Source organism: Pleurodeles waltl, chromosome 6, assembly GCF_031143425.1.
Source record: "Pleurodeles waltl isolate 20211129_DDA chromosome 6, aPleWal1.hap1.20221129, whole genome shotgun sequence".
NCBI classification, from domain to species: domain Eukaryota; kingdom Metazoa; phylum Chordata; class Amphibia; order Caudata; family Salamandridae; genus Pleurodeles; species Pleurodeles waltl.
In genome coordinates this window covers 365,834,599-365,849,718 of record NC_090445.1, presented here as the reverse complement: position 1 = coordinate 365,849,718, position 15,120 = coordinate 365,834,599, and the positions used below count along the sequence as shown (strand labels likewise).

Genomic DNA, 15,120 nt, shown 5'->3' with positions numbered 1-15,120 from the left:
TAGTGCTGTAGATTCACACACTGTGCTTACTCCTGCCATCTAGTGTTGGGTTTGGATGTGTGCAAGTTCTTTTTCTTAGAATACGTCTTTCGAGTCATGGGCGGGTGAGAAAGGAGTGTAAGGTATGTGTAAGTAATGCAATGACCATGCTAAATGTAAATGTATAATGTATCTGCAACTGCCACAGACATCCGGGGAGGAAGGAGGGTGCATGTGAATCTACAGCACTACATGCCACAAACAGATGCTTACAGGGTAACATATTCCATTCAATGGCATGCGTGGCTGTAGATATACATGCTCTGTATAGACTGTAAAGCAGTCCCTCCTCAGAAGCGGTGGCTAGCCTGTGAGAGCTGAAGTCTGAAAAAAGGAACGTAGCAGTGCCGGACCTGTTGACGTGCTAAAACATCCACACTGGCTTGTTGGCGTGCTAAAACAGCCACACAATAGTGCTTGGTGTAGGTATGTGATGCAGACTATTTAGCTGCCTTACAAATGTCAGCTATGGAAATGTTTCCAAGAAAGGCTACAGAAGCTCTATTTTTATGAGAGGAGTGCGCTCTGGGAATAACTGGGAAAGGTCTTTTGGCCTTAATGTATCAAGTTTGAACACATTTGACTATCCAGCCATCAAACTATGCCTGATTTGGATGTTGGGTTGTCTTTATGAGGTAGAGAAAGTGACTACAGAGTTGTTTAGTTTTCCTGAAAGATTTAGTTCCATTTATTTAGAACATGAGTGTTCTTTTCACATCTACGTTATGAAGAGCATTTTCCACAACTGAATGTGATCAAGCAAAACAAACTGAGTTCAATGGATTGATTGAGGTGAAATTGTGAGAATACTTTTGGTAGGAATTTAGGATTAGTACGAAGAAACACTTTGTCTCTATCAATTTGGAAGAAAGGTTCTTCTAAGGTTAAAGCCTGGAGCTCACTAATGACCGAGTGAGGTGATGGCAAACAAGAATGCCACTTTACATAAAAGAAATAGAAGTGGGCATGAGTGCGGAAGCAGCATGAGGGACCCCATGAGTCTACTGAGAACAATGTTAAGGTTCCAGGTGGGGATTCTTGAAGAAAGCATGGTAGGAAAGCCATTTGACCCCTCCTATGAAGGCTTTAATAATGGAAATTTTGAAAAGCGAGAGGCTGTCTTTTTTGGAGCTAGGCAGCCATTGCAGTGAGGTGTAATTGTATGGAAGCAGCAGCTAAATTTGCTTTCTGTAAGTGAAGCAAGTAGCAGACAATGTCTTGCACCGTGGCTTTCAGGGGATTCATTTGTTTAGATTGACAACAGCAAACAAAGTGCTTCCATTTTGCTGCATAACAAGCACCGATGGTGGGTCTGTGTACTTCTTCTATACATGCTGGTGCTAAGTCAAGTTAGCCAAACTATGACCTCAGAAGCCAAACTGCTGGTTGAGCTTTTTGGGGTCTGGGTGTCTGATTTTTCCTAGATTCTGAGTGAGACGGTCCTGCCTGTTGGGGAGCTTCTTGTGAAAAGCTATTGAAAGATCTAGCAGTGTAGTGAACCAGGGCTGACGGCCCAGGTTGGAGCTGCAAGGATCACAGTGATACTTGCCTGAGCTTCTAACCAGAAATGGAATGAAAGGGGGAGGTGGAAAAGCATAGGCAAATATCCCTGAACAATTAATCTAAAGTGCATTGTTCTTGGACAGTGGTTGTGGGTAACTGGAGGCAAAGTTTGGGCATTTTGCTTTTTCAGCTGTGGCGAAAAGGTAAAGGGAACCCCCACTTTTGTGGGTGGCGTTCCCATTCATGGACTTGTTGCTGCATCCTGCTGAGCATGTCTGCAAAGTCGCTGTCTGTTACCCCAAAGTATCTGGCCAACAGGTGAACGCTGTGGTGAAGAGTCCATTTCAATATGGTCTGAGACAGGTGTAATAGTTGTGAAGATGGTGTCCCCCTTCCTGTTTTTGTAAATAACATATGACTGTCATTGCCTGTCCAGATAAGGACAATCTTGAGACATGTGAGGAAGGAAAGCTTTCAGAGCTAGGTAGACCGCTTGACGCTCTAGGTAGTTGATGTGTAGAGATCAATGTCTGGCATCCCAAAGACCTTGTACTATCAAGTCTTTTAGGGGGGCACCCAACCCATCTGCGATGCGTCCGTGGTGAGAATGATGTGAGAAAGGATGCAGAAAAGACCGCCCCTTTCACAGATTGTTGGTGTTCCACCACTGCAGAGAACTGCAAGTGTGGCAGTCTATAAACACTAGATCTTCCAGGTGACCCTGTGACAGACCACTGGCGAGCTAGTCATTGCTGTAGAAGACGACTATGGAGTCTTGCATAGGGAACTATGCCAGTACAAGAAGCCATCATTCCTAGCAGTCGTGTGACTGTCCTCACAGTGTTTGGTTGAAACTGGGGCAGAATTGCCTGAAGGTTCTGAATTTGAGTGGGAATGGGGTAGGCTAATCCTAACTCTGTTTAGGATAGCTCCTAAATATGGTTGCCCCTGTAGTGGATGTAGGTGAGACTTGGGGATGTTGATAGTAAAGCCAAAGCTGTGAAGAAGATCTATTGGCATCTGAGTGCTGAGTTGTGGCTTTGATGAGCCTATCATCCAGGTAAGGAAATACGTGGACATTTTGTCTTCGCTATTGTGCTGCGACCACCACCAGACATTTTGTCAACACTTAAGGTGCAGTAGTCATCCCGAATGGGAGCACTTTGAATTGATAATGTTTGTCTGCCATGACACATCTTAGGTATTTGTGGTGAGCAGGGTGTATTGGTATGTGGAAATAGGAGTCTTTTAGATATACTGTTTCAAGAAAGTCACCCTGTTGCAGAAGCGGAATGACAGCCTGTAGAGTGCCCATATGGAAGTGTTCTGATAGCATGTACTTGCTCAGTGGTGTGAGATCTAAGATTGATCTTAAAGACCCACCCTTTTTGTGGATCAAGAAGTATAGGTAGTATACTCCTGAGCCTTGATGTTGAAGATGAATGGGTTCTATGGCCCCTTTGGGAAGAAGGGTTTGGATCTCTTGCTTGAGAAGTGTTTGATGTCCCTGCGATAACCTAGGAGTGTTAGGTGGAATGTAGGGTGGTGTGGTAATGAGCTTCAGACAATAACCATGTTGGATAATGGCCAGCACCCATTTGTCGGTGGTGATGGCATTTCAGATTGGGTGAAAGAACGGTAGTCTGCCCCCGACAGGTGGTGGTGGGGTCGGGGGGGGGGGGGGGTGTAAGCTGGGCTGCGGGGGGGGGGGGGGGGGGGGGTGAGCTGTGCTGCGTGCTCTGCGTAAGAGTTCCTCCATCTGGTCTTAACGGACTATCGTAACAGGCTAACGGGGCCTAGGAATTGCCAATACACCAATGGTTGGTGGCTTGTGCAGCAACCCACTTCACAGCAACATCTATACGTTTGCTTTCCTTTTCAAGGGGGTGGAGTTCCCCAGTAGCCTGACTTTTGCCCCCTTACATACAAGGGTTGACACAATGGAGTCAGATGGTACTTGACTCTGGATGTACAAGGGGTCAGAAAGCGCTGCTTTATATTTTTTGTCCCCCCCAAGTGGAAATGACCCGTGCTCATACTGGCTGCTTGAACATGTCCTCTGCATGCCTCATCATGCCAGGTAGCAGTGGCAAAAACTGGGTTTTCCTGTGTGTGATAGCAAAGGTGTCAAAAAAAGTCTGATCTAAGGGTTTTTTGTGCAGCTCAACAATATGAAAGGCTGCCGCCCTTGCAACAGCTCATTGGAAGGAAGTGGTATCCTCAGGAGGGGAGGGATGAGCTGGGTGTAGGTCACGATCATTTGGGGTAGTAGGATCAGTGGTATGCACGTCCCAAGGGTCAGGAGCACCTAATGGTCCCCTCCAATCCAACCACCCCCCAGCCCAACCCCCCCCCCCCCCCCCTCCCCACCAACCATCTCCACCCCGGTGTCTGACTGCGGCGACGCCTGTGGGGAGTCATCAAGTGGGCTGTGTGTAGGAGACACTGGTGGAGGAGAATGAGGAAGAGATGGAGGCGGAGGAGGTGGTGTAGGAGGATGGTAGGCAGGGCTGGCAGCCTCATCTTTAGTCTTCTTCCTGGCAGTACCTCCTTGAAAGTCAACTTCCTCTTTAGAGGTGGGGGAAAAGAAGGAGTAGTGATGATGTAGCCAGTCTCCAATTGAATCTGAATCTTCCTGTCAAATGTCCAGTATTTCAAGGATAGGCTCGACAGAAGAGATAAAGGCAGACGATGGTCTGGAGTCAGTATTGAAAGTTTAGACTTGGTCGGATGAGGCTTCATTGGTGCAGAGGTCAATGGAGTGGGCTGCCAGGTAAGCAACGAAGGTCGGTCGATGCCGAAACATGCTCTCGGTCCGATGAGGTAGAGGTCAATACTGTAGGCTTGGCCTTTGAGGCAATCTTTCAGTGCCAGGCCAAAGGGTGGGGCGGGCGAGACAGTCTTTCGGATCCAACCATGGTCAGAAGGCAGTGGTGGACTGGCATCCTGCAATAATGGAAGTGGAGAAGCCACAGATTTTTTTTGGGGAGGGCTTGGGTGTTGGTGCAGGGGCCACCGTGTGGATGGTATCTCCTGCATTTCCAGATTCATCGCAGCATGAGAGCTGGGGCGGTCTTCGATCGAGAAGGCTTCCTCTTCAACAGTTGGCTCTTCCTGCGCATGTTCTTCGCCAAAGTGATTAGGTGTGTCACAGAGGCTTCTTGCGATATTTCAAGCCATCGAGACTTTCGGTCCATAAGGGTCTTTCTGGAACTGAACCATTTGCAGGCATCGCAGTCGATCTCTATGTTAACTTGAAAGGCAGAGGATGTACTCGAGGTGTTGATTGGTGTGTGGATATTTTGCGTGGCAACACGGACAAAATCTGAAGGGTGTCGGTTCCATCAAAAACACATCCTAGATTGAGTGCATGACACACTGGAAGGTAGGCTGGAAATTGGCAGCGTCTCGAAGGTTGGTTGGTCCAAAGCAATGAAGTTTGAGAGAAGCACAGAAGTGGAAAGGCACCAACGAAAACAATAGTCGAGGGCAGTAATTAAACTGGAGAATTATACTGCAGAGTCGAAACCATGGAACAGAGGCAGACACGTCCGAACCCAATGGTGGAGAGGAATCAATCTAACAATGGAGCGAATGCCCCTGTGCAACATCACTGACTCGAAAGACTTTGAAGAAAAACAACTTGCACAACTCCTGACCCAACACTAGATGGCAGTAGTACCCAGAGCATCTGTATCTACAGCCACACATGCCATCGAACATTGTATTTCATTAATATGCAGAACCGATTCACCTTAATACAACAGATTATTGCAAGTGCATTGAGAAGTATTTTGTTTTTAAAGTTAAAGTTTTCAAACATGAATTTAAAAACATTTATGGTTATCCCTAACCCTGACACCAATGACCGTAGTAAACTATGAGGCAACTCAGTTATGTGCCCCCCTGTGTGGCCTGGATTGCTGGTGTCCATGAATATTATAGTTTACTATATTAGACAGACGTTTTTGTACAGCACAAATATTGAAACCTTGTATTTCGAGGTCCTCCCATATGTCATAATGAAGGAAAAAAAGAGGGAACGTGAAATAATACAATTGCCTAGGATCACACAATTTGGTAAAGAGTGAAAGCCAAGATTGATCTCAGATTTTCTGGTTACACATTGTGCAATTCAGCCACTAAATATAGATGCTTCGCTTCCCCTACACCTACTCCCCTACACCTGCACAAGCCCTGCAAGCTCCCAGACAGTTATCCTGCTGGAATCAATGCGGGAAAATGTATGCGAGTACCTATGGGTTGAAACGTAGTCAGCTATTAGACATTTTGCACGGTATGGATGTTGCTCATGCAGATATAAACTACACTACCTGCTATCTGAGATCTTCAAATTAACCTTGAGAGGCTTATCAATATTTATAGAAACACCATGCAGCAACCAAGATGCTTGATGGCTAAGCACACCATGCAAAAGACTTCATTTACACAAGGCATCCCGTAATAGGAAAAGGAAAATATTTCCTTCTTGCGTCTTAGAATTGCTGTGCTCTAGCTGCTTGATTCTTTGAAAAATTGAATAAAAATAAGTGGAAAAAAAAAAATTAAAAAAAAAAAATCATGCACTTTAGCCCTTTAAACTCTCAGCCCAATGCCGAGGCTCTCATCCAACCTATAGAAAGCCTGGTTTATGGCAGCTCATGCAAACACTCCTTAGAAATTGTTTTTGCTTAACAAAAGTGTCCAGTCCTAATTTGCGTCCTTTCCCCGCAACATGTTGGATATTCTAAAGACACACAGGGTTTGTGAAATCGCCTGGAGGGAACCAAGAAAATAACCTAAATATTGCAACGTGTGTTTTTGGGACAGTAGGAAGAAGGTGCTGCGCAAAAGTGAATATTTATCCTACAAATAGCATCAGTTTGCTCTTATAAGATCACATTCTTTCCAGATTTCAAGTACATCTGTAGAATTTCTTTTTGTTTTTTAAGCCATTTTTTTGCATTTTTCCAAGTGCTAGTTGATTGCTCATATTTATTCTGATTCCTACTTACTTGCAGTTTGTGGTGAAAATAGATTTGAAACTATGGGTGACTCCAGAAAGCAATATATTTCAGAAAAGTAGACAATTCGGAATTCACCAAGGGGTCTTCTGTGTAGAATACTCATGGTTTTCTCAAAGAAATTAACGGTCAAAATAAAAACCATAATGGAAATAAGTACGATAAAATAGTACAAGTGACAACGTTTTCTTCGGTAGTTTTTGGAACAGATGGACAATTTGCAAAAGTAAAACATATTTGCTTCTATTATATCTTTCTGGTCTCAGGGATACATAGTAATTGCTGGTTGTACTTAACTTTGGTTAATGCTTTTGTAGGTAGATACTACAACTGTAGAGTCCTCATCTTTAAAATTTCTCTAGGTGCCAGACAAGATCTGAAGAATTCTACAGCGATACACTTGCTCGCTGGTAGTTGGTACAGTGTGGCTCTGAGACAAGTCCACCCACCATGGAAGTGATTGAGCAGAGATGCATATAAGCACAACACCTGTGCTGCTGTCAGCTTCTTGCATCTTTCTTCTTCCACACCCTCGGATGTGAACCATAGAACAAACTGTCTTGATGTCAGTGTTTTGATTCCTTACTTGGGAGCCTTTCTGGATGGTAAAGAGGCCAATACACCGAAAGCACAAGGCGGGAGGGACAAGAAGAAACTGCAGTGAGTGTCCACCAGAAAGAGCGCTGCTGAAGTTACGCAAATTATTAGTCTGACGGATACTTCTAATTGCAGCTTCTTAACATTTAGAACAGTTACCATAGCAGGACCTCCCAAAAGGTAGAAAATTAAGAGCCACGCACCCCTCTCAAAACCTCACCCCCTCTAAAGTGCAGACCAGTCTGCAAAGGCAGTAGTGTTTTGTGAATGTGTGCACTGATGCCCATGTTGCATCACTGGTGTTATCGAGAAAAGGTACCCCTCTCACCAAAGTCATTATAGTTGCCTTGGACCAGGTAGAATGCATTGACAATTTTCTTGGGGCTGCTTCTTGGCCAGTGCACAGTTGAGTCGGATGCAGAAAATGATCTACCTTTATAGGGTCTTCCTATGCACAGCCTTACCTTTCTTTGCACTAGAAAACCCCACACAGAGCTATTTATCCATGCAATGGTGCTTGGTTTGGTCGATGTAAAAGCTCAGTGCCCTCCTAGCGTCTAGGCGATAGATTCTCCAATCCAGTTTCAAGGGGTGAGACAGGGCAAAAAATACTGGCAGTGACTGCCTGGCCTAAGTAGAAGGGAGTCTTAATCTTTGGTAGTAATCCTGCATGGGTTCTAGGTACCAATTTGTCCTTCAATAAGGTGGTGTTGGGCAGTTAGACCGAAAGCACCTGCAGTTCACTCACCCAGCATGCTGATGTAATTACAATGACAGACTGTTTTAAGTGTCAAAAGCCTCCAAGAGCAGCTGTATATTGATTTGAAGGGTGTGAGAAATGTCAGTATTGAGTCTAGATCCCACTGGGACATAACAAATGTGTTTCGGGAGGTAAAACTGTGGGTCAAACCTTTTATAAATGGTATAACTTGTGGTCAGGTAAACAAAAAAGCCAAAAGGGCCAACAAATAACATTTCATTGTGCTCACCGCAAGGCCTTACTGGGTTAAAGAAAGAACAACCAGAACAACATCAAAACGTTTGGCTTCAAAGGGAGCTGCTTTTCAGGCACCAAATCATCTTACTGTTCGGCAGCCTTCCAGCAGCGATTCCCAGGCAGGAATCCATTACCGAGAAGTGCAGCTGGAAATAGGACATTTTCCCCCATTCCAGCAGTACTACTCCATCATTGACAACTTTTGGTTCTTGAACAAGGATTTTCTCGCCTAAGGAGGATGATGAAATGTTCATGTCTTCCATAATGAGGAGGTAGTGCACGGGCCGGTTGTACTCTACCATGAATGGAGACTGGTTGGGAGGACAGCTGGAAATTGGTTTCAGGAGAAGTTAGCACCAAATTAAATGAAGAGATTATTTCTGCAAAATGGCAAGATGGAATAAAACTAAATGGTTACTTACCTATATGAGTAGTTTTGAGCTTCAAGTATTTTTGTGATTTACATGCAGTGCATTACTCTGCCATCTAGTGGCTGGCTCCAGATTGGTCTCTAAGTACCAGATCTCTCTAGCTTTGTCGAGTTGACCATTTTGTGCTAAATCCTTCCCTATATAATGTCAGGCATGTGCCGCAGAATCTGAAGATGGCAGCCTCAACAAAGAGCTACTATTTTTCCCTTTGGCGGCCCCTCCCCCATGGGTTTTAATAATTCTTCTCCTATACATACTCTTGCGTCCCTCAACAGTAAATAGACCTCATTTTAAGGGGGCAGCAAAGTCATATGTGAATCCAGAAATTTCTTTAAGCTGCAAACCTACTCCTATAGATAAGTTACCGTTTTGTTTTGCAGGGCAAATCTTTTCTGGATTCACAAGATGTACACTGACTTTGTAGCAGTATTTTCTTCCATTGAGAGACTGGGTTGAAATGAGTCTGGGTTGCCAAACAGTTGTCTCGGTTTTTTTGTCCCACCTGTGCCTCCTTATTAGCTTGGATGGCCACGCTGTAATGTTTAGTAAAGGTGTGCCCAGAATACCTTGCAGCCGCTGTGCAGATATGGTTTGTAGACCTGGGGGCAATGAAAAAGCGTTGCTCTGTTTTTTTTTCCTCGTAGAGTGTGCCCTTGTTTTTACGACTAGTGCTACTTCTGCTACTTTATAACATATCTTGACTGTTAGGACAATCCATCTTGAGACAGTTCCCTTGGTGACTTGGGAACCCTTGCATTCTCGGGCGAGGATATGAAAATTGTCTTCCTTTCCTTATGTTTTTTTCCTGTAAGTAAAATATTTTTGCCCTTTTGACATCCAAAGTACAAAGGGCCTTTTCCGCTTGTGATTTAAGGCTGCTGGAAAAACGCAGTTTACTGTATGGTCTGGTTGATAATAAAACAAGATTGTAAGGAACTGCTGGTTTTCTCGGATTGTCAATTTTTTTATTTTTTTTTGCGAAGATTCTTGCATTGCGAGTGCCTGCAGTTCGCTAACTCTTTGCAAAAATGTGAAGCCGATTAAGAATACCTTCTTGATTGTTAAGTATTGAAGTCACAACGCATGCCGTACGCCACTATGGCTGACAGATGTAGCTGAAGTGAGGCATACGAAAGTCCCTCATGTACCAGGTGCGGTTCTTGATGGTAGTATTGTTTTGTTCCCAGCTTTCACCAAGCCACTTCTTCTAAAACCAGTGTAAGAACCTGTTCCATTTTCTAATGCAGCATTTCCTTTTGGGAGACCTTCTAGCCTCTTTTAAGACCTCCATGGCCCTTTTAGATAGCCTAACTCTAGGTCCTCAGAGCCATGCCTCTAGGCTCAGGGTAGATGGCACCTGGTGGTATGGTATACTTGACCCCTTTGTATTGCCAATAGGTCCTGATGAGCTAGCAGACCCATATATCCATTTTTGATGCCATCTCCATCAAGTTAGAAAATCAGGGTTGTCTGGACCATTGAGATACTATCAAGATTAAAGTCAGTGGTGCTTATTTGCATTTACTAGCACTAGCAATACAAGTGGAATTTGGGAAAATACATTTCTCTGACCATTCTATGGAGAGGATATTCCTTGGTGACTGGTGGTGTTGATACTTCACTGCAAAGCTTTGGCATTTTGTATTCTCTAGTTGGTTCATCTGTTTGCTTCTGTGTTCTGTACCCATCGTAGGTGTATTGCCATCAGTGCTCTCGTTCTCTAAAACGGCTCATTCTCCATCAGTTCTCTGCAAGTTTGGACCGAATGTGTAATCTTGTCCCTCCCAATTTGTTGGCATGGATTATCAAGAATATGCAAGGTGCCATCATACCCATTAGCTTACCCACAGTCCTCACTGTCAGAGGCAAACCCTGATGGCAGAGGTGAGCTTGCGCTGTCCATGTCTGGGCTCTTTTGTTACTGGGAATGTTTTGGCCTCTAACTAATGTGGTCTAGCTCCTAGGAATTCTTTCCATTTCTAGATTTGGGGATGCTTTCTCTCAGTTTGTGGAGTATCTTTACCATTACCTGCAGGTTTTCCTGCGACTTTTAGACAACTGGCTGGAAAAAAAATAAAAATAATTGCAAGCGTGGGTATACATGTATTCTCGGCCTCCACAGGTGTGCTACAAATTCATCTAAGCACTTTGTGAAAACCTCTGGAGAGGAAATTATACAAAGGGTAGAATTTCGAGGTGATAATGTACCAGGTCTATGACTAACTAGCAAGAACTTCCTGTGTATGTTATTCATTGGTACACAGAGGTCGAATGACCTGCAGTCTATGTAGATAAGGAGTTCCTTATTTTCAGGCATGGGATGACCTACTGCAGTGTCATCCTCGTGATTTTATGTGTCTTTATAAACTTGTTCAGTACCCATATGTCTAGTATAGGTCAGTGTCTTGCTCGGTTTAAGTACGAGAAAAACACCAGACTGATTGGCTCTTTTCTCTTGTTGGTATTCTTTCTATTGCCTTCTTGTTTAAGAGAACTACAACCTCCTGATGTGCACACAGCTGTTTGAAGTGCTTCTGTTCGGAGTCTAGAGTTGCAGACTTTGTTAGGTGAACTCTTTTTCACAGGACTTCTCCCTTCCACACTCTCAATCACCTTTCGAGTCAGCGTCAGTTCCAAGGACCTGCCCCCACCCCACCAATGCTTTCTTTTGACTTTGATCCTCATGGGGCTCTTTATGCCTCCTTGGATCACCATTGGATTCGGCATCAGGTTCCCTTTGCAATCTTCAAGTCTTAAAGTCTTGGCTCAGTTGCAGTGTTGACTGGTGTTTCTTGGAATCACTCTCTTTTGACACTTTCTACTACTTCTTTCCTTGCTCAACCTCAACAACTTCTTCAGTGTTGGAGCCTGCCCCGTGATCCTTTTTCATCGCTTGACAACCCCAGATCTTTAGGCAAACTGTGCTTTTGCCATTGTGTAGTTTGCTCACCTGTTTTTTCTGTTGTATTCAGGGTATTATGCTGGAATTCAGTGCACACAACACAAACCTCACTGAGTTGTGGTCCTTCAGGAGACAAAGGTGACACACATCTTGTCCTTCCATGTGAACTTACATTGGGAGTTAGGGCAAAATCTCACTGAGGTGTGCTCCATAACCCTTGCTCATTCTCCGACTCACAAGGTCAAGGTGCTTCTTTTATAAACTGTTAGGGGCAAAAACATTACTCTTCTTCTTGGGCTGCCAAGTTCTCAGCTGTGCTTCCAGGCCCAACAGCAAGGGTTTCTTAGGCATATGTCTGATGTCACACAAGGAGGGACAGTGCGCCTAACAGTCAATGAGGCAAATCCAGACCAAATCTCTAGATGGCAGGATAATGCACAACATGTGAATGCAGAAATGATTCATGTTACAAGACTCACTGTTCTCTAAATACAGAGAAAACATGGAATACGGCTATAAATGTACACATTCTACGATGAGGCTTGAAGTAAGGAGGAACATACTATTCTGAAGAACCTACTATTCTGCATTGATTTTACAGTGCTCCGGTAACTATTGCCTCCCCACGCTCCCAAATAGTTCGCACAAATTCTGAGAAAGACTGAAGGGTGATCAAATGCAATCTAGGAGTCTGGAAACCTCTTACACAGAAGGTGGGCCCATATACACTTGGACATCCAGAAACTATATCCAGTCAAATACATCAACTCACTTAGTTTTGGACTTTCCTCTGGACTTGGATGACATAGATGATTTAGCCTTCTTGGGTTTTTCCTCTTTGCTCTTGTCACTTCGTCCAAGCCGGATACCTGAGGCCCTTTTTCTCCTCTTCTTATCACCAAGGCTTCCTTCATCTCCATCAGCCAGCACAGCAGGCAGCTCATCTTCATTCAGGACCCTTGGAATGTTCTGCTCCCCCCGCGCCCGAGCACGGGCAATGGCCTCTGCTACAATTCGGTTAGCCTTTTCTTGCTTCTTCTGGTGCTCCAGCTTCCGCGTTTCACCTGTTCCTCCCACCTTGCCAGAGGGTACAGAAGAGGAGAGTGATGCAACCTCATTAGCTGTGAGGACTTTCACCACGGAGAGGCCAGGGGAGCTGCCTTGCGAAGTTGCAGTCTACACAGGAGATGGAAAAAAAAAATTGAAATTGTGTCACCGCAGGGTAACCAAACTATTGAGTTACACAAACTATTACAAAGCATGCTAAGATATAGCAATATTACATTGCCAATTGCTGTCCCATCCTCAGGAGGAGTAAATAAGGAAACTCAGGGCACGAGTCATTCCTTAATTTCAGATACACAATACAACTAACAGGGCTGGTTTATTGTTTAGTTCATAGGATCTTTTGCTTCTGCACTCTTTACTCTAAACTCAGTAATCAACCAGAAAACACACAACAGAATCTTAGAAAAACAATCTGTAAATACGCTTTCTAATTGCTTACATGTTTTTTCACTGTGGCACACCAGTAGTGCAATGGCAAATGTACAGCAGGAAAATGGGTCACATAACCTGAAGTTAAGGGAAGCTTCACCTAACATTTCCAAAGAGCTTTCAATGTTGAGCAAGCATGACTGCGCAGACAAGTCTAAGTAAGCCAGAGTGCTTCACTTTTTTATAAAGACCATTCGGTCGAAACGCATTGCTGTATAACTCTTCCTTAAGATGCATCCTGGAGCGCGAGCCTTTGTTTGGGGGACCTAGATTGGTTGCATCTTTTCTGGATATAACTTAAAACTGTTTCTGCTACTGTTGCTCTGCACCAGCCCTGTCGGGGAAGTAACCAGGACTTGTATACATATATATTACACACACAGACACCCCCTCCCTCAAAAGGTGTGGAATTATTATGGCCCGACATCCAGAACATATTGTTTGGGATTAAGGACAACAAGTTTTCAGGCTAATATTGCCTTTGGGACCGGTAGGCCGAACCCCCTGCACCACAAACCCTTTGGCTGCCAAATTACAGTACTACATTACAGAGCAGAGAAAGGAAATGTCTGCAGATGAGGTAATATTTCTGTCCATAAGTTAATGCTGTTCAAACTTGTGTTTATTGTTTATTATAGGGTGAGCTTTCTCAATAAATATAAGATCGGACTGCACAACTGACAGTGGTTCCAATAAAAAAAAAGTGCAAAGTTCAAAAATAAAAAACTAAGCATAATGCTTGCAGAATGCTCCCTGATTAAATGCAAGTTTTTACATAAGCCTTGAAGCAACACTGAAGATATTTTGCTTTCACAATAAAAAGTTCACCTAAAAAAAATTAAAAAAAAATAAAAAAAACACCTAATGCTAAACTAGCATGAAATTTTAGGTACCATTTCTTTAAAGCATCATTTAGTAAAATGTGCTGATGCATGCTAGTATTTTCCGAAAAGTATTCCTAATGGAAAGCCAGTATAACCAGTTTCAACAAGATTATGGGAAATATGAATATAGACAAGCATTGGCAAACACAATAAATCCGACATTGGTGGTCAATCTTTGTTTCTGCCAATGCACATCTAGGTTTGACATGGCTTCTGTAAAAAACTTTGTTGTGGGAGCTGCTGGGCCCTCATCATTGTAACAAAAAGTTAAAATATTTTTTGTTTGCAAAAAACACATACTGCCACAGTAGTTCCTGGCATTGAAAAAAACTACTTTGCGAGCGAGTATGCTCCTTGAGAAAGAGCAGATTGCGAATCTCTAATGTAACATGGATTTGTAGAGCGTGGAACTTGTCACCTAAGAGTATCCAGGTGCTGAGTAGGAGCGGGTTCTGATAGAGAGACAATTTTAAGAGAAAAAAAGTATTGGTTAATGCCAGACATAATTAGGGGGCCAATTCTTTAAGAGTCACAAAAGTGGTATGTCTTTGCATTAGTCCAGATTTGCCTATCTTATCAATTCACAAGAATTTACACAAGTAGACCAGGAAACCATACTCCTAGAAAATATCTGTGAACTGTATTTTAGCACGAAAAATATGCAGGTGTAAATTCGCTCATGCAAAAATATGTTGAGCGTTTACAAGTTCAACTTCCCTTTACCACTTTTTCCCCAACCCTGGAAGACGTTTTACTTCTGACCCTTGACAGGAGTAAATTTCCAACCTTTATCAGTAAATGGGAATTAATTAGAGAAGAGCTGGGGAAACCCTTAAAGCATGCAAGTTAGTAGGTTTGCACAGACTCAAAGGGGCATTCCAATTCTGGAACTACTGCTTACCGCTAGCTCCAGACCCAGTAATTAGATCTACAGAAAGATGACAAAATAAGCAAACTACTAGTACTAAACCTCTACTATAGAATTAGCCTTGGCATAATTAGAAAGGCTATTATCAGAGCACTCATATAATGAGATTGCTGCCATAATTTGTCGCCACGCTACATTTCACCAAAGCCAACTGAGTAACAGGCAATTACATCTGGGTTCTGTGTACCTGCTCTTGTGTGGCCAAACTCATTAACTCAGGCACTCAACCTTCATTGTACACTTGAGGAACTACTCCAAAATGGGGCAGACATTGCAACCGGGATGGGCCTTACGATATGGTACTGAGGAAAAAAGCAG

General features: G+C 43.5%; 1 protein-coding gene across 6 annotated transcripts in view; it reads right to left on the bottom strand.

The window, feature by feature from the left end:
* Window positions 1-15,120, bottom strand: part of CHD8 (chromodomain helicase DNA binding protein 8) — a 1,013,809-nt gene that overhangs the window by 868,878 nt on the left and 129,811 nt on the right. For all 6 annotated transcript variants that reach the window (XM_069238270.1, XM_069238269.1, XM_069238274.1 and 3 more), the window contains exon 4: window positions 12,266-12,669. In XM_069238270.1, the coding sequence (XP_069094371.1) occupies window positions 12,266-12,669 (404 nt within the window). The remainder of the gene's footprint in view (window positions 1-12,265; window positions 12,670-15,120) is intronic.